General features: G+C 49.7%; 1 protein-coding gene and 2 non-coding genes across 10 annotated transcripts in view; 1 reads left to right on the top strand and 2 right to left on the bottom strand.

Annotated features, from left to right (window-relative positions):
- The window catches only part of MED24 (mediator complex subunit 24), a 31,021-nt gene that overhangs the window by 11,791 nt on the left and 723 nt on the right, over positions 1 to 18,507 (bottom strand). For 2 of the 8 annotated variants that reach the window (XM_037033290.1, XM_037033298.1), the window contains exons 1-7: positions 11,353 to 11,422; positions 10,558 to 10,724; positions 10,387 to 10,469; positions 2,435 to 2,473; positions 2,041 to 2,114; positions 1,453 to 1,685; positions 1,252 to 1,308 (exon numbers count right to left, since the gene is read on the bottom strand). In XM_037033290.1, coding sequence (XP_036889185.1) covers positions 1,252 to 1,308; positions 1,453 to 1,685; positions 2,041 to 2,114; positions 2,435 to 2,473; positions 10,387 to 10,469; positions 10,558 to 10,687 — 616 coding nt within the window. In that variant the 5' untranslated portion in view covers positions 10,688 to 10,724; positions 11,353 to 11,422. The other 6 variants (XM_037033294.1, XM_037033292.1, XM_037033291.1 and 3 more) reach the window with 5 other exon arrangements.
- On the top strand, positions 8,669 to 8,772 carry LOC118978246 (small nucleolar RNA U13). The gene has a single exon (XR_005064673.1). It is a non-coding gene; the product is annotated as a small nucleolar RNA U13 (small nucleolar RNA).
- On the bottom strand, positions 10,078 to 10,241 carry LOC118978249 (U1 spliceosomal RNA). Its single transcript, XR_005064676.1, has one exon. It is a non-coding gene; the product is annotated as a U1 spliceosomal RNA (small nuclear RNA).

Below are 18,507 nucleotides of genomic sequence, written 5' to 3' on the forward strand. Positions count from 1 at the left end.
GTGTACCAACTGAAGCCTCTAGAAACTATTCCCGGAGGCCTGACTTCAGGGGACACGTGCAGCCGACTTGAGACTAGCTGTGTCCTAACACAGGCAGTGGCAGAGAGAGGCAGGGGCCAGGGGTGGGGGGTGGGGAGCCCAGTGGCTGGAACAGGAAGGCGGCCCCAAGCCACTGCAGGGGGGTGCCAGCCTTGCAAGCAGCCAACACGCTCCAAGCTGGTCAAGCTGGACTCCTGCACAGCCGTCCTGTCGGGGCCCTTGCTCCAGCCGCCCCCCTCTGAAACGCCCGCTTACTCACCCTCCCCTCTCCAGCTCTCTCTGTCCTTCAAGCCTCTGCGGGAGCCCCTGCTCATTTAACAACTGACCACCTGGTCCAACCCACCGACCTCTCCCCCTACAGGCCTACACTGGTGGTCTGTACTGCATGGTTTGGTGTTTAACCCTAAGTCACTTATCCTAGCTCCAATTTCAGAGGCTCAAATGGTGACTAACGGCTCCAACTAGCCCACTAACCTCCACAGAGCATAGGAGAAAAAACCAAGAAGACTTGAAAGCCATTAAAATTAAGTTAAATATTCACTCATTTTCAGCCAATCAGCATATGTCAAGTGCCCAAGGTACGTAAGAAACTGCCAACACAGCCCATTTTTACATGGTAGCCACCCCTCTGCACTTTCCACAGGTGATAAACATATTTTGAGAAGGAATAAATATACCAACCCTATAACAAGTTCTTCAACCAGGTCTTGAAGACCTGGAGGTAACCCATCCTAATACTCTCATTACTGGACAACAAGGGCTCCGTGGGCGGTCCCGAGCCACAGCAAGACTGCGGCCCCCAAGCCCCATATCCAGAATATCGGAGTCTTCCCTCCCGTCAGGTGATCTGTCTGGTCTCACGCTCTGGAGGGTTCCAACATTTAACGTGTGCACTTGAGTCAAGAGGTACACGGCGCAGCAGGCCTGATGGCAGGCAGGTGCTGTGTTTAAAGGACGTTTTGGGCAATGCTCAAACACAAGAGCTGTTTGCTTTTCAGATGATCAGTAACATGGAGACAAACATGAGGGTGGATCATGTGCTTGAGTTGTCCCCTAATTCTTTCCATGTACAGTGCGCACTGTTCTTGCTCCCCACTGGCATGTACACTGGTTGAAGGCAGGGACCCTGCCACATGCTCCTCCGGGAGCCCCCCACCCCCCGCCCCCAGCACCTGGCACAGTGCTGGGCATACAATAATGCTCAGTAAATACCTGTTGGTTGATTGGCTCGGGTGCCACCCTGCCCAAGTCCCTGGGATGTATGCAATGCTTATGGGGAGAAAAAAAAGGAAGTGGGATGATTTCAGATCCTCTCGGAAAGAAGTGGGATGCCATCCTGCCTCTCCCCTCTCAATTAAAGGACCAGATATGGGAGCAGTGGCAGGTGGGGCTCAGGGGAACGAGGGGACATACAGGCCTCCTCTAGTTTGGCGATGTGGAGCAGGGCCCGGTTCTTGGTGCTGCTGAGGGTCTTCTCCAGGCGCTGCAGGCACATGGCAAGCTGTTTCTCTCCAGCGGCTAGAGTGCCAGCCTCCAGACCCTCCTGGAGCCGCTCTGCAGAGGCTGCAGTGCAGCGCAGCAGCCAGTGGAGGGCGCTGAGAAGGGCCCGGCACAGCCCAATGCACTCCTCTGCTTTGCCGTGACAGCTACAGGGAAGGAGGCAAAATCTGTTTCTGCTCCAAAGGCTGAAATCTGACCTACACCAATGTTCCCCAGAGTGCCCGGCACTCCCCTTCTAGGGAAGAGAGTTAGGAAGCCAGCCAAGTCCTAGGGAAGACAGCCCTGCCGGCTCCCACTGAACGAGATTTCAAATGAGCTACTCCAAATCGTGAAGAGGCATTTTTCTCCTAAGGAATAAATAGGATGCGATGGGTGGGGTGTGGGTGAGCAGGGGGGACGAAGTGTGGGAAGCCACAGAAGTGAGCTCAGTCTATATTCTTGGGAGCTCTGCTTTACACTAAGCTAATGCTAGAGGCTATGAGTCCTAACCCCTGCCATTACCTCAGCCGGTCACAAAACATGTCCATGATGTCCAGCAAAGCCTGGACACAGAGATCCCGGGAAAAGTCATCAAACTGCGGAAAGAACAGTGGTGACACTACAGGACATCCCAGTCAAGCCCTGGTCTCACACGGGAGGCAGATGGGACGCTCAGGGTTCCTGCTCATCTTTCCTCCCACCTCGGGTTCCAGACTGGGCATCCTTTCAACACTGGAAATCGGCTCCCAACTGCCAGCCCCCACTTCCCAGGGTGCCCCTCCCTCCGGCAGAAGGCAGCAATGCCAGCCTGAGTGGTCACAGGATCGGAGCAGTCAAGGGGGTGGGGCCCCTTCTGTCACAACCCTGTCTCTGCCCCCCTGCCCCCCACAGAGCTTGTGAGTGGCTATCGTCATACCTTACTGATAGCTGTGAGGACAGAGGAGTAGGACACCATCTGGAGGGAAAGAAAAAAGATAGAAGTTCAGACCACTAGTGTCTCCCAGTTGAGAGGAACAAACGCTGATACTTGACGCCACTCACGGCAGCCTCGACCCCCTCAGGAGGCCTTCCCCGCCCCATTCAGAGAGAGGCAGGAACACCAGGCACGGTCCCCATTCCTTCTCCTATCAGACTCGCCACAAATGGTGCTGCAGCATAAATCCATTGAAAAGATTTGAGGGTGTTTGAGGGTGCTGTGTCTCACTGTCCACTACATACAAGGTCGACAGACCGCCAGTGGGCAGGAGACCGGCCAAGAGCTGGGTTATGCTCCTGCACCCCTACACCTCCGTGCCTTCACTTGGACAAGGTCTGGAGCCATGCACACAGCTCCTGCAGTGACTAGGGAGTGACTGCACCTTGAAACAGGTAGCGGTTTTCATTACGCACACTCTTACTCGTTTTCCTAGGAGATATTCTCCAGGACTTCTCCAGGACACCTCCTCCGATAACCTCAACCCCGCACCCAAAGCTGGAATCCTCCTTCCGTGCTCCAAGCAATGGCCTGCATCCATCATGGCGGAGCTGCTACCTGCTGTGACCACCAAACGAGGCGCTCCTCGAGAACAAACTTGTACTCAGTGGCCCGTGAACTTGGCAATAATGTTTGTTCAACAAGTAAAAAACACACCCTTAGATCACCATTTCCCAAAGCTGCACTGTGCAAGAGAAATGCCACTCGGCACAGGGTGGCTTTTTAAAGTTAAACAAAACTGAAAATCCAGTTCGTCAGATCAGCCACATTTCAAGTGCTCAGTGGCCACATGTGGCTGAAGGCGACTGTATGAGACAGCGCAGATCCAGAACATTCCTGTCGCTGTAGGAAGTTCTACTGGGTTCCAAAGGGTCCTGAGGGTGCTCAGAAATTTGACACACACACTCAGCTTCCGCGGGATATGAATTTGAAAAACTCTGGATTAAATATATATATAAAGCTTTCTTTTTTTCTTTTTAAAAAATATTTTATTTATTTACTTTTAGAGAGATGGGAAGAGAAGGAGAAAGAGTGAGAGAGAAACATCAATGTGTGGTTGCCTCTCATGTGTCCCCCACCGGGGACCCGGCCTGCAATCCAGGCACGTGCCCTGACTGGGAATTGAACCAGCGACCCTTTGCTTTGCAGGCCCGTGCTCAATCCACTGAGCTATGCCAGCCAGGGCATAAAGAGCTTTCTTTAAAGTAAGGGTTCTTTCAGTCAAGAGCTTGCTTTACTGCAGGACTTCTCTGAACCACAATATTCATGTATAAAACGAGAATCTGTCAGATGACTGGGGATGAAGCAAGCAATACTTTACAAACTCATCTGACCAAGGAATCTCATTTAACTAATATTTCCAAAATACATTTTGGGAAATTCCACCTGAAAAATTAGCTCCCTAAGAATAGAAACAGTGATAAATTTCTATCTGTTTATCTAGAACCCAGCCTGGGGCCTAGCAGACGGTGTGTCCCCTGTAAGTTTTTATTGCTTTGGATTGATGAATTCTAGTAACATCGTGAAAAAAAATTACCTTAAAACAAATTTCTATTAGTAAAACCTATTTATCACCATAAAATTAGAAATATAGTTCAAAAGAAATAATTTGTCCTGAATAAAATTAAGCTCTAAGAAAGTCTTTTAAACTGTCATATTTTTTAAAAATGATAATTACAGCATGCTGATAAAATATGAGTAACACCACAGAAAACAGTCACGGCCCTGACTCATGTGACTCAGTGGATTGGATGTCACCCTGCAAATGGAAAGGTCGCCAGATCGATTCCCAGTCAGAGCAAATGCCTGGGTGGTGGGCCAGGTCTCCAGTTGGGGGAATGCGAGAGGCAACTGATCGATGTTTCTCTCCCTCTCTTTCTCCCTTTCCCTCTCTCTAAAAATAAATAAATGAAATCTTTTTTAAAGAAGTCAAAATCATATACTCAAAACCACTGACAAAATACAACAAATAAAAAAGCAAAATACAATGAACGCTGTCAAAAAAATTAACTACCTGCCTTGTGGGTTGTCTTCACTAGAAAAATAAAAATTTCCAAAGATTTAAGAAAGCTACGTTCGCCTCAATGACCTCATTAGCATAGTGAATTTCACACACATGGCAATACCTTCCATGTCTAATTTCCCCACCACGTGGACAGACTGCTCTCTGTCCAGACATATTCAATATTCTTCGATAAACAGGTGCTGGACACACAGAAGACACAAACACACCATCAGTGGTCAGTGCCACCCTCGGCAGGACGACTGTGAAGCCAGCGCTGGTGTCTCGCGGCGATCAGAAAGTTGGGAGCCTGCCTGGGCAAGATGACCACAGCGTTCCAGGCAAGCGTTTGTTTATTTATAACTGATATTCCCATAGCAAGGGCTTGGCAGAGAACTGAACCTTTGCGGATACCAACCCGAAGGGGGAGCTGGATGTTCCCACTACAAATGGACCCCAAACTACCAGAAGAGAAAACCCCAATTCTGTATGTCCTGAAGGATGTCATTAGGTATAATACATTTATATGGTCTCCAAAGTCAGAATTCTGTTCAGTCCATTTTTGCTAACAGTATCAATAAAGCACTTCTACTCCAGAGACCTAAAAATACTTTCCACATGGTGAACAGTTTTTCACAGCAGGCTCTGACCTATTCCAATCTTAATACATCCATCAACGCAGGAGCTGGAACCTGCGGTGCGGAGCGTCTGTGGGGCCTCCACGCACCTGGCTAGCCCAGACCGGCCCGGGCTGCTCTCCAATCTCCTCTGCTCTCTACATTCAACACTCCCACTGCTCTTAAGTGCCCTCTCCAAACACAGCCTTGGACCAAAGAGCCTCTTGACTCTGAAGGAAAAATAAATTACTAATTTTGCATAGCACTTCCTAAGTCACGAAAAGTCTTTCATGTTTGTTTATTTCAGTTATTTCAGCCTTTCTCCTTCTTGCTTTTCCCAGCAGTGTTTATACATCTCAAGATTCTTCTATTTTTAAAGGAACTTCCTGCAGACCCCACGTTTCCAACCAACCACCACCCTCCCTCCTGCTCTCCGCAGGCGTGAAGTTCTCTACACTCACTGTGTCTACCTCCCACCTCCTGCTGGCAGTTCCACCCGTTCCAATCACTTGTCCTTCTCACTGCAGGAACCCTCTCATTAAGCTCATCAGCAAACTCTTGTTGAACCCCATGGACAGTTCTCGGTTCTGATTTCACTGACTTCCCAGTGGAATCTAACACCGAGAAACACCTCCTCATTCTTCACTCCTCTCCTTCCTCCTGGTGTTTTTCTTAAAAAAAAAAAAAAAAAATTTATTTATTTCTAGAGAGAGAGAAATGGAGGGAGAAAGAGAGGGAGAGAAGCATCAACGTGCGGTTGTCTCTTGAGCAACGCCCCCGCCTCCCAACTGGGGACAACCCAGGCATGTGTCCTCACTGGGAATTGAACCGGTGACCCTGTGGTTTGCAGGCTGGCACTCAGTCTACTGAGCCACACCAGCCAGGGCAGGGGCTTTTCTTGATACCACCCTCTCCTGCTTTTCTTTTCTTCTTTCCTCGCTGACTCCTTTTCAGACTCCTATAAGGAATTCTCCTGTATGTGTTCCTTAAATGTGACTGGTTCCTCAGGAATCTGGCTTGGGTCACTCCCTTCCTTGCTTACTCTCCATGCTCCCTGGGCACTCTCGCCCAGGCCCATGGTTTCAATTTCCACCTGTAGAGGAACACTCCTAAACCTACAGTTCTAGTCTGGGCCTCTGCTTATGAGTTCCAGACATGTATATTCAACTGCCTACTGCGTATCCGCTCTGATAGCCCACAGAGACACCTTAAATATAACGAGGCCAAGTCAAACACGCCACATGCCATCTCCACTGCACATCTGCATGCCAACCCTAACACAGTCCTACTCCACTCCCACCGTCTTCTTCCGATCCCATCATTCACCCAGTCCTCCAAACCAGAAACTGAAGACACGAGCTTGGATTTCTTCCTCCCTCTCTCATGCCTCTCATCCAGTTAATCACCAGTCCTCTCAATGCCATCTCCTAAGTTGTTCTTGAATTCACCTTTTTTTTTTCTGCTGCCACTTCCCAACTTTATGCTAGTATCATCTTTTACCTGAATCACTGCAATAACCTAAATCAGGGGTTGGAAAGCTATGGCTTACAAGCCAAATCTGGCTTCTCACCTTTTTGCTGTAAATACAGTTTTATCAGAACACAGGCATGTCCACTTGTTTACATATTATCTACATCTGCTTTCAAGCTATAATGACAAAATAGTGGTGACAGACACATATGGCCTGCAAAACGAAAAGTGTTCACTATCTGGTCCTTTGTAGAAAAAATATGCCAGACAAAATGGTATCCTTGACTTCTGTCTTACTTTCCTCCAACTCATTCTTCAAACTACAACCAGAGTGATTTTTCTAAAGTTAATCCATAGCCCTGATGGATGTGGCTCAATGGATTGGGCATCGTCCTGCAAACCAAAGGGTCGCCAGTTCGATTCCTGGTCAGGGCACATGCCTGGGTTGCAGCCAGGTCCCTGGCTAAGGGTATGTGAGAGGCAGTCAATCTATGTTTCTTTTTCACATCAATGTTTCTCTCCCTCTCTTTCCCCCTCCCCCTTCTCTAAAAATAAATAAATAAAATCTTTAAAAAAAATAAATAAATAGCCCTGGCTGGAGTGGCTCAGTGGATTGAGTGCCAGCCTGCAAACCAAAAAAGGTCACTCGTTCCATTCCCAGTCAGGGCACATGCCTGGGTTGCAAGCCTGGTCCCTGGTTGAAGGCCCATGAGAGGCAACCACACATTGATGTTTCTCTCCCTCTCGTTCTTCCTCCCTTCCCCTCTGCCTAAAAATAAATAAATAAAATAAAGTTAATGCACAAATTCCCCAAATCTACAAAGTCAAAGAAATTCCAATCAAAATGTAATAGGATTTTAAAAAGAACTCAACAAGTGGATTCTAAAATTTGTATAGAAATGAAATGCCTAAAACAGTCAAGAAATATTTGAAACATAAAACTATGGGAAGATTTGCCCAGATAGATAGCAAACATACTACAAAGGTACAGTAACTGAAAAAGTAAAGAACTGATGCAAGAAAAGACAAAGATATCAATGAAATATATTAGAATGTCAAGGCCCTGGTTGGTGTGGCTCAGTGGACTGAGTGCCAGCCCGCAAACCGAAAGGTTGCCAGTTCCACGCCTGGGTTGCAGGCCAGGTCCCCAGCTGGAGACATGCAAGAGGCAACCTAATGATGTATCTCTCCCACATCGATGTTTCTTTCCCTCTTTCTCCCTCCCTTCCCCTCTCTCTAAAAATAAATAAAATCTTTGAAAAAAATAAAAGATCAAAGCTATGAACATTAAAATGGCAATAAATTCACAACCATCAACAACTGAATATAAAAAACAAACTAAGCAAACAAGCAGAACAGAAACTGAATCATAGAAAAGGAGAACATTTGGAGGGTTATCAGGAGAGGGGAGGGGGGAAGGGGAGAACTAGGGAAAAGGTGCAGGGATTAAGTACAAATTGGTAGGTACAAAACAGACAGGGGGCTGTTAAAAAACACTATAGGAAATGGAGAGGCCAAAGAACTTACATGCATGACACATGAACATGAACTAAGGGGGGGGCTGCTGGAGGGAGTGGGTGTTACCAGGTGGAGGGGGGCAAGGGAGGAAAAATTGGGACAACTATAACAGCATAATCGATAAAAATATTTTTTAAAAACAGAAAAAAACAAAAAAGTAAAAACTAAAAGTGAAGTCCTGGCAGAAATTAGAGAATATATTTTGATCCGTGGAGCAGGCAACTCCTTAAGTAAGAAAAAAGCCACACAGGAAAAGAAGTGGTTAAATCTTGCAACAAAAACACAAAAAACTTCTGCAGGCCAAGAAAATACAGATCACAAAGTTAAAAAAAGTGATAGAAAATTTAAAATATACATAACAGATAATGATTACAAAATGGATTATATTAAAAAACACTTAAAAATCAGCCAGAATTCTTCTGGAAGCGATGAAAATGTTCCAAACTGATTCTGGTGATGGTTGTACAACTCTGATATTCTAAAAGCTACTGAGTTTCATGTCTTAAATGGGTAAACTGTGTATACAGTACATGATTTATATCTCAACAAAGGTATTACCCCCCCAAAGAGATCCTTTTGTAGTTCATAAGCATGATGATTGGGTGTCACACGCTCTGTGTGACATGTGCCTCCCACAAACCTTGTTACGATATCGGCACACTACCCATCTGACGTGAAAAGAAAACACTGAAACAACAGGAAAATGCGCAAATGGTACATGGAAGTAATTCACAGAAGATATGCATATAAAAATATGCTCAACATCACTCACAGTCATGGAAATGCATAATATAGCGTGATGTTATTTTCTCCTTCTCTGGAAAAAAAAATAAGATTCTATCCAGCACTGGCAAAGGTGTGTAGAAATACTGTCAAACACTATGGAGGGGAGTGTAAATTGAGATGACCCTTTTTGGAGAGCAATTTGCAGGATCTACAATTTAATAGGTGGGTACTCTTCGAGCCAGCAATTCCATTTCTAGGTATCTAAATTAGGGAAATATTCCCAGATATGCACAAAAGTATAAGGATGTTCAGTGAAATATTGATTACAGCAATAAAAAAAATTGAAAAAGAACCAGATTACAGTATATATGGAACATTATGCAGCAATTGAAAAGAATCAGGGAGATAAATATGTGCTAATATGGAAAGCAGACATGATGCTAAGAGGAAAGAGGAAGTACAAGAACTATGTACCAACTGAGGGATACTACTCAGCAACTTAACAGAAGAATGAACTACTGAAATACACAACAATATAGATGAAGCTTAGAAACATTTATATTAAATAAAAGAGTGTATACAGCTCTGGCTGGTGTAGCTCAGTGTGGCTTGCGAACCGAAAGGTCACCAGTTCGGTTCCCAATCAGGGCACACGCCTGGGTTACAGGCCAGGTCCCTAGTTGGGGGCATGTGAGGGGCAACCGACAGGTGCTTCTCTCACACATCAATGTTTCTCTCCTTCTCTTTCTCCCTCCTTTCCTCTATCTCTAAAAACAAATAAATAAAAGCTTAAAAAATAAGTAACAGGTCCTGAGATGACAACCGCTGCCCTAACCATACCAAATTATTTTCAGCTCCTACGCAACATCATGTAATCGTTGTCTCCCCAGCCTTTGCATATGCTTTTCTCTCTACTCTGTAGACTCTCACCAATCTGCCTGGCTAACTCCTATTCAACATTCACATCTTGGTTTGAACATCACATCTCCCGCCCTGATTGTTCAGAATGGATTTAGTGTCCCTTTCACGTAGTCCCAGGGTACTCTGTCCTAGCATTTATCATAAGCCCATCCTGTGACTGACTGCTTATTTAATCTCACCCACTAAATACTTTGGGTACTGGGACCAGATCTTGTACACGGCCATATCCCCAAGGCCTACAACACTGTCCGGCACATACAAGCATGCATAAATATTTACTGTAGAATAAATTAATGTAATATTCATTGCAACCAATGAAGTACTATTTTTTCCAGGGTAGAGTGCAAACCCAATCCCCCACTATCACAAATTATGCAGCCAAGTTCCCCACATTGGGGGAAACCACAGGGGTCAGCACATCCAGAGTGCCACGGGTAAGCCTCACCCTGGGAAAACCACCTTCTTGATCATGGTATCTCCCCAGCCAGGTAAGTATGAAGTATTATTCTTTTCATGTGAAGGCTGAGGCTCAGAAAAATAAGATGTTCAAACAAATTTGCCTAGACGGCATGTGCTGACAGCTGTACTCCAAATCGTTTACCTCCAAACCCTCACTCTCTGGAATAGATAGGGCGGTTTACCTGGGAACTAATGGCATACTTCAGGTAGGACAGGATGAGAGGATTGGGGGAAGGTCCAATCATGGCCTGCTCCAATAGTGCTTCTGCGGGGGGAATAACAAAGTAAGACTGTGTTGTTACAACTTTCCTGGGTTTAGCTCTCTCATCCTTCCTTCCTACTTTACTTGAGACCTGCTAGGTTGAGAATGTCCCAGGTGGCTCCTTTTGGAAAGAATCTCTTCATGTTGACTGCCCACTGGTAGTCGCTCCATCGCTCCTTCCAGGCTTGCAAGAGGGCTTGCTTCAAGTTCACCACCTTCATGATTTCACGCTGAGGGGGCAGGCCTGGTGGCAGTCAGCTGTGAGGTGGGAAAAATCCAAGATGAGAAGGGGAAGAGGAGAGTCTCAGAAAAAAGAACAGGGGAGGGCAGCGTTAAATAGAAAGGAGAAAATACAGGAAGACTTAGGGGAGACACTGGAACTAAAAAGGAACCCTGGCTGCTGCAGCTCAGTGAATTGAGCGCAGGACTTCAAACCAAGGATAGTGAGTTCCATTCCCAGTTGGGGCACATGCCTAGGTTGTGGGCCAAGTTCCCAGTGGGGGACACTCAAGAGGCAACCTCACATTGATGTTTCTCTCCCTCTCTTTCTCCCTCCCTTCCTCTCTTAAAAAAAGAAGAAGAAGAAGAAGAAGAACTGAGAAGGAAAAATGAGGAAAGGGAGTGGTGAGGATCCCGTCAGGTTCTTCCCTCCTGAACCACCCTTTCTTAAACTGGAGCACTGAAGAGGGTGCCAAAAGGCGAGTAGAAGAGGACAGCAAAGGGTTAAGTCATTCTGGTTACCTAATTACTCCCTTAGCTCTGGCTCCGTCCCTCAGGCACTACCACCCCAAATCTAGATCGCACCGCCCCGCCATGTCCTCCACCTTCCCCAACCCTGAAACTATAATTTCCCATCTCATCCACCACCTCCCCAAATTAAACCTACCGGACAATTTAGTTCTAGATCCTAGGGATCGCCATTTTGGCACTTATCAAAGAGCTACTTTCCTATTGGCTGGGAGTAACATACATGAACCAATGCCGCAAGAGACGGGTCACGCCACGACGTCCTCTGGGAAATGTAGTTTCTTGGACTGAGCTGGCGAGGAAGATGAGTAGAGGGCCCACATTGTTTCTCTCCTTCCGGAAGGACTTTGTAGGAGCTAAGGTGTCAAGGGACTCTGTGGGGTGAACGGGGAGGCCTCCCGTAAGTCCGCTCGCGGTCCGACGTCGCGCAGTGACGTCACTGCCGCCCGCGTTTAAATCCTATTCTCGCACTCCTTCATTACCCGCTGGTTAGTCGGCACTGCGAGGGGGTGGCGTTCGTTTAGCAATGCGTGTCCTCTTTCCTAGCCCTTTTCTTAAAAAAAATATATATATATATATATATTTTTTTTTTTCCAAACCTCTGGGTCTACCAGAGCTCTTCTCATTTCCGCACCTATGTTCCTGAGGCGACTAGTGAGGCTTCGTCAGTTTTACACACACCACTTCACCCCCAAACCCAAAATCTGGCCTTGCAGACTGCTTGAACACTGGGATAAGCAGGAGGAAAGTAAGGAGGAAACGGAGGTTAAAGTTATCAAAATTTTTTTAAAGTCTGAGAAACTGTTGTAGCCAAGAGGGCCTTAGGAGACGTGATGAGTAAAGGTAACTCTGTATCCTGGATATGATCTGCTATCCTGTAGCAGAAGCAGCCCATTAGGTGAACGCTAAGAAATGTGACAAAGGAAAAGACATTAGTAAGTAACAATATATCGATACTGGTTCAATGGTAACAACCGTAATTGTAACAAATGTACTATACTAATGTAATATGTTAACAAATGGGAAAATTGGGTTTGGAGTAGTGGGGACCCTCTACTATCTTCAAATTTTTTCCTTCAAACATTTTTCAAATATTTCTAAAACTATTCTTTTTTTAAAAAAGATTTTATTTATTTATTTATCTTTACAGGGGAAGGAGAGGGGGAGAGAAACATCAATGTATGGTTGCCTTTTGTGCGTCCCCTGCTGGGAGTTGGCCTGCAGGGAACTGGACTACAACCCAGGCATGTGCCCTGACTGGGAATCGAACCGCGATTGTGTGGTTTGCAGGCCCGCGCTCAATTCACTGAGCTACACCAGCCAGGGCACTTTAAAAAAAAAAGTTTATTAAAAACAATGTGATGTCTCACTTATCCTCTAGAACCATATGGTAGATAATTACGCCCATGGCTTCAGCCATTGTCCCTTCTTTCCCTCTCAGTGAGAAGCCCAAAACCAAATGCTAACCACTTCTGATCCAATGTGTGCATGTGCCTACACACGGCTCTCATCCTGGCCCTGTCCTGTGTGGATGGGTTGTCCCTCACCTTTACAACCAGGGACAGGAGCAAATAGGGAGGCCCCAGCTAGTGCCCTGCTGCCACTGATATTTCCAGCTCCCCATCCCATACCCTGAGGTGCTTGATTCCCTAGTACAAGCTCCAAATTTCCCAACAACCATTCTTTGGTTACCCTTTCAGTGGCAAAATGAGTCCTCAGGGAAATGAATCTGGGAGAGCAGCCCACTCAGGCTTGGGAAGCAAACCTGTGGCCCTTAGGACAAGACATAACAAGACCCTGGGTATCTGGAACGTAGTTAAACAGGGAGACAAGGACCCCTGTTCTGAAGAGAAAAGTGCAGCTGGCAGAAGGCCAGATCGCATCCCTCTAAGGGCATGACTGCTTATGGCCAAGATTCTCCCTCCCAATACACCCGTCCATCCACACCCCTCCATTCTGCTCCCTTTTGTGCCTGCCCAAGTGGTACCATTGGGGAAACAGTGTTTATACAAAACAGCTGCCAAATATGTGTAGCCAAAGCCTCCGAAGCAGAAAGGAGAGAGAACCCAGACTCCCCACACTTAACCTCCAGCCTCCCCCCAAGCCACACACACACTCGCTTGAGAAACACAAACCGTGTTTCTCTGCAGTCTATCATGTACCTGGCATCCCTTTCTCTCCAGGGCCCTCACTCAGTCTTTGCCTGTGCCCCCCACCTCATTCCTTTCCTGTTACTGCAGCCAAAGGCCCCCCACCTTGAGCCATTTCTGGATCCTGCTGCTCCTTCCCCATCCCTCATAGCCTCACCCGCCCCTCTGGGAGAGATGCTGTCGACTTTGTGACTGCTCCTGACTGAGTTAGTGAGTGCTGCATCCAGTCCACATGGAAGTGGGGGATATTTGGGCCCTGAAGGTAGCAATATTCTCAGCTCAAACCACCTCCCTCTGGCAGGAAGCCTGGCAGATTGGGGCATGGGGGGCAGGGGGTGCTCCTTCCAACTTCATAGTAGCAACGTGGCTTTTGTAGTCAGGCCATCTGTCTCACCTGTCCCCCGACCTCTCACCAGCAGCCCTTTCTCTAGGCTTGGCAGGGTTTCCCCACAGACTGGACTCCTTTAGCTCTGGGAAGGGGCTATCTTCCGTGTCTCCTCTTTGTCGTGACTCCTAGTCTGTAAAGATCAGAGATAGCCATCTCATGTGTCACCTCTTCCCTCCGCTTCCCAGTGCCTTCCCAGGACCCACCAGTTCTCTGGCTCCCCCCACCCCCAACCCCAAGGATGGGACTCCATGATAATTCTCCAGCGTGTCAGAGAACAGGTGCTGACGTCCCGTCTGGTTGTGCAAGGGAAGCCCTCTCCTCATACAGCCCCTCTCAAAAACCCCTCTGACTCCACTTTCTTTTGCTCTCTGTTTCTTCTCCCTGATAGGGGCTGAGTTCCCACCTCTGCTCTCTCAGGCCGAAACCCCAATCTCTTCACCTCGCTGGCTGGTCTGCCTGGGGAAGGGGTCTGGCTGGAGAGGAGAGGGGCCAGTGGAAGCCAGTCGGGCCAGGTGACATGGCAACACCAGAGCAGCAGCAGCAGCAGCGAAGGAGCTAGGCTGGAACGGGGCAACGGGGTTTGGAGTAACCAAAGGGACAGAGACATTCCTTATCGAAGCTAGAAAGGAGTATAAGAAAAAGGGATGCAAGTCTGGATCCAGAAACAGTGAAATACTTGGTAAGCATGTAAGACACACAGGGAAACGGAGTCACTCCCCTCCGCTAACGGAATATGTTCCTTTGGAAGCTGGCCTGGGCACCCCCACGACGAGGAGTTAATTGGCAGCAGGTGGATGGGGGAAGCAAGCGAGTCCTTCCCATACACCCATGCACAGCTGGCTCCATCTGCCCTGACTCGTACCCACATCAAAATCCATGTTTTCCATGTAGCTGGGAGGAGGGGATGGGGAGAGACCTACAAGGTGGGCCAACCTCGGGACTGCTCCTGGATCCCCCACAGTTCTCTGTCTCCATCTTCCCACTGACCTCACGAGAGGTCCAGAAAAAGGCAAGACTTCGAACCACCCTCCAAGCGGTCTCCTGTCCACACTCTCAGTGCAAAGGAGAGAGGGGCTGTGTGGCAGGGAACAAAGGCCAGCCTGCCATGCCAGGCACCGCACTCCCATCCAGGCCCTAAGAGCCACTCTGTACCCTTGGCCTCCACACCAGCCTTTAACTGAAGGGGGAGGCTGCGGTACAGGAAGGCTGCCCCTACCCCTCCTCGTCTCTCCTGGCAAAGGTGAGATGAGGGCTGTGTACCGGAGTGAATCCAGAAGCCAGGAACTTTAGGGGATGCAATACCTAAAGTGCTCAAAAGATGTATCAAATGGATAAATAAAGAGGAGGGGAGCCCTGGCTGGTGTAGCTCAGTGGATTGAGTGCGGGCCTGCAAACCAGAGGATCTGGTTCGATTCCCAGTCAGGGCACATGCCTGGGTTGCAGGCCAGTTCCCGGCAGGGGATGCAGTTCCTGGCAGGGGGCGCACGAGAGGCAACCATACATTGATATTTCTCTCCCTCTCTCCTTCCCCTCTAAAGATAAATCAATAAAAAAATTTTTAAAAAGCAGGAGAAATGCTGCAAGACAACCTGGAGAAGGCTCAGCTTAGGCTGAGTCCCTTTCCTGGCTCCCTTGTTCGTGACCCATCACCAGGGCAGCGGATGGGACAAAGGTGATTGACGGGGGGACATTAAGTGCCCACTTCACTTTTAGCAGTACAATTGTTTGCTTGTTTCCCGGTCTCTCATCTCCGCTGCTTGATCTCCAACTCCTGTAAACCATCCCCACCTCCTTTCCTCTATTTTCACCATCTTTTCTTGATTGAAAGACCACTAAGGGGGGAGAAACACCTGGGTTTTAGGTTCTTTTAGCTGCTGGTCTTTCCAGAACTCCCCAAAAGTGGGGCTGTGTCTGTAGAGTCAGGGGATCTCTGCTGGACACCTCATCACTTGCTGCCATCGCCAGGAGGTCAAGATGGGGGTGGGGGGGACTGCTGAGACCCAGGCCACAGAGCTCTTCTCAGGGCAGACTGGTGGAGGCTGAAGCCCCAAATACTCTGAGGCTTCTAGCTGGGGTGGAGGGTGTCGTGTGGGGGTTTTGACTTCATGGCTTTGGGGGGAAGCTCTTCGGAAAGATATCTGGATCCCTGGTTTCTAGGGAATGGGACCCTCAAGAAATCTTGGGGTGCTTCCCAGCAACAGTCTGGGAGGAAGGGAAGCAAGAAGGAAAAGAGGGAGGGGCCTGGGCACAGCTGCTGCCACGGGAGCCCAGAGAACAGGCTGTTCTTGCTGCCTCCATGGCAACCAAAATCTAAGAGGGAGGGGGCTGTCAGGCATATACCCTTGGAGGGTCTCTATCCTCCATCACTGTGCCCCACCCTCCTGTTTTCCCCCAAACTCAGCCCTGAAGCAGAGGTGGGGGATGGGAAGAGACAGCCGGTGGGGTTTCATGGCAGGTAGAGAACAGGAGCTGGGGATAAAATGACGCTGAGCAGAGCTAGAAGCTTCCAGAGCTGGGGGTAGGCAGGGTAAGAGGGGCGGAAAGGGCGATGACACAACACGAGGGCAGGGGCTGTAAGCCTAGACCTGGGCTAGACCCTGGCATCTGGCAAGATGCCTGCTGTGGAGGCAGTGTGCCCTTCATGTCGACCTTGCCCAGGTCTGTCAGCAGCCCATTTTGGGAGCCCAGGGAAGGGAGTGAGGTAAGGAGGAGGAGGAATGGCATCTCTGAGTTCAGTGTGATTGCTTCTGGGGGGGGGGGGGAAAGGTGGGTCAGGAGGCACTTCACTTTCTATAGCTCTGGGTCTAGGATTTCAAAGTCTTCCCCACCCAACAATCTTTAAGGCCTTTCATCACAGAGAGATGTGATGGGGAAGTCAGAATGGAGGAGGGACAAAACCAGAGCATTTCCATCTTCCCGTCCCAATCCCGCCACCCTTCCCTGACCCAGATGACTGCTAGGCCTCTCCGCTGCGTCCCGGTTCTTCCTGACTGATGCACAGTGTGGACGAGCCCACCTCCCGCACGTGTCCCGTATCCAGGGATTCTCTCCCAAGGCCTCGGGCAGCCCTATGCCAAGAGACCATTTCTGTACAGGGTAGAGCATGCACCCGGAACAATGCACGCCGCAGACTTGCTCCTAAGAGTTTCAGCCAAACTGATATCACTGAGGAGGGGGCGGTGATGTCACACAGCCACCCTCAGCGCACTGCACACTGGACACTGCCCTGACTCCGCACGGCACAGCCTCCTGCCCCACGGTGCAGCTGTTGCATGTCCACTGTGAGCCCAGGCCTGGCCCACAGGCTCACTTACTGCGTGCTGACTCTGCACTCTGCAGCCACCGCTGCTTACTGCACACTGCAGGCCCCCTTCACCCACTGCGCACCCTCATGCCCACCTCCCCGCTCTGCAGCCCCTGGGCTTCATCCCAGCTGCCCTTCTCATCCCCGTGGCCCCGGTGGGCCAGGAGAGGTATCCTCCCCGCCCCCATGCACTGCAAGCCCCAGAGCCCCCTGCGGGAGCCGTGGCTGCAGCAGAGCTGAGGAGGCAGGTGGCCACCACTGACATGAGCCGGGACTGCCTGACTCAGGCTGTTGGCCAGGACCCCAGGGCGAGCAAGTGATTTTTTCCTCAGGGTAAACTGGGAGATTAGCACAACAGCTCTCCTTGACACACACACCTCCGAGGGCTGACCGTGGAGATAATGCCCCGCCCTGAAAGGCGTGGGAAGGCTGTGGCCCCCGCTGGTAAAACTGGGCTAATGACTTCAGGGGAACCGGTGGGGCCAGAGGGGGTGCTGGGGTAATTAGGGCTCTGCCTGGTGCTGGGAGATCCCGAGATGAAAGGGGCTCTGGCGTCACTGGGTTGCATCTGTGTCCACGAGTGCAGGTGTGTGCGCGCGTGGATAGTGCGGTGAGGCAGTGGAGCCCTCTCGCGTGGGGCAGGGGCTCCATTTTTGTGCCCCGGCCCTCGTCCTTAGATTGGCCCTGGCACCGTTTGGACTTCGGTAGGGACAAACACGAGAGGAAACCCCGCCTCTGTGCCGCTGAGAGCTGGGGTATGGGGCAGGCCTCGCCCCCTCCCCAGCTCAGCAAGGGGGACCAGATCGCCGAGGAAATGGCTGGTGACGGTGAATGGGAAGGGCCTGTGTGGGGAGAGGGCGACATTTGAAAAGGGAGGCAGTGGACCTTAGGGATGAGAGGGGAAGGGGAACAATGGGAGATGAAACTCCAAAAGGGTTAAACACGTAAGGTGATTGAAGTTAAAACGACCTCAGAGGTCACCTGCCCAGCCCTCGCGGTTTAAGGTCGAGGAGCCTCTGCCCCCGAGAGCGGGGGTGATCTGCTCAAGGTCACACAGTGAGTTACCGACCGAGAGGGGCCGGACGCGGAGACAAACTCCGAACACCCAGGGGTTTGGTATTTAATCTTTCTCGCTACTTAATAAGGTGCAGGAGGCTCGTCGATACCCCCATTTCCATTCCCACAATGCAAACCCCCCAAACCTCCACTCTCAGCAAGTAAAGACCCTTTTTTAAAATGACATTTCTTTGAAAATATGGCACCAAGTTCCACTCCTGCCCGAGACTCCTGGCGTGGGGAGGGCGAGTCCGTGGGATGGGGGCGGGGGCGGCGGGGGTCGGCCGGGCGGCTGGCTGGCCCGGGTCCCGGGGCGCGGCGGGGAGCGGGGGCCGCGGGCCGGCGGCGGCGAGGCGGCCTGCAGGGAGCAGCCGCGAGCCGGCCGGGCGCGCCGAG

The sequence above is a fragment of the Sturnira hondurensis genome, unplaced genomic scaffold, assembly GCF_014824575.4.
Source record: "Sturnira hondurensis isolate 20B ecotype Veracruz unplaced genomic scaffold, ASM1482457v3 Scaffold0021632, whole genome shotgun sequence".
NCBI classification, from domain to species: Eukaryota; Metazoa; Chordata; class Mammalia; order Chiroptera; family Phyllostomidae; genus Sturnira; species Sturnira hondurensis.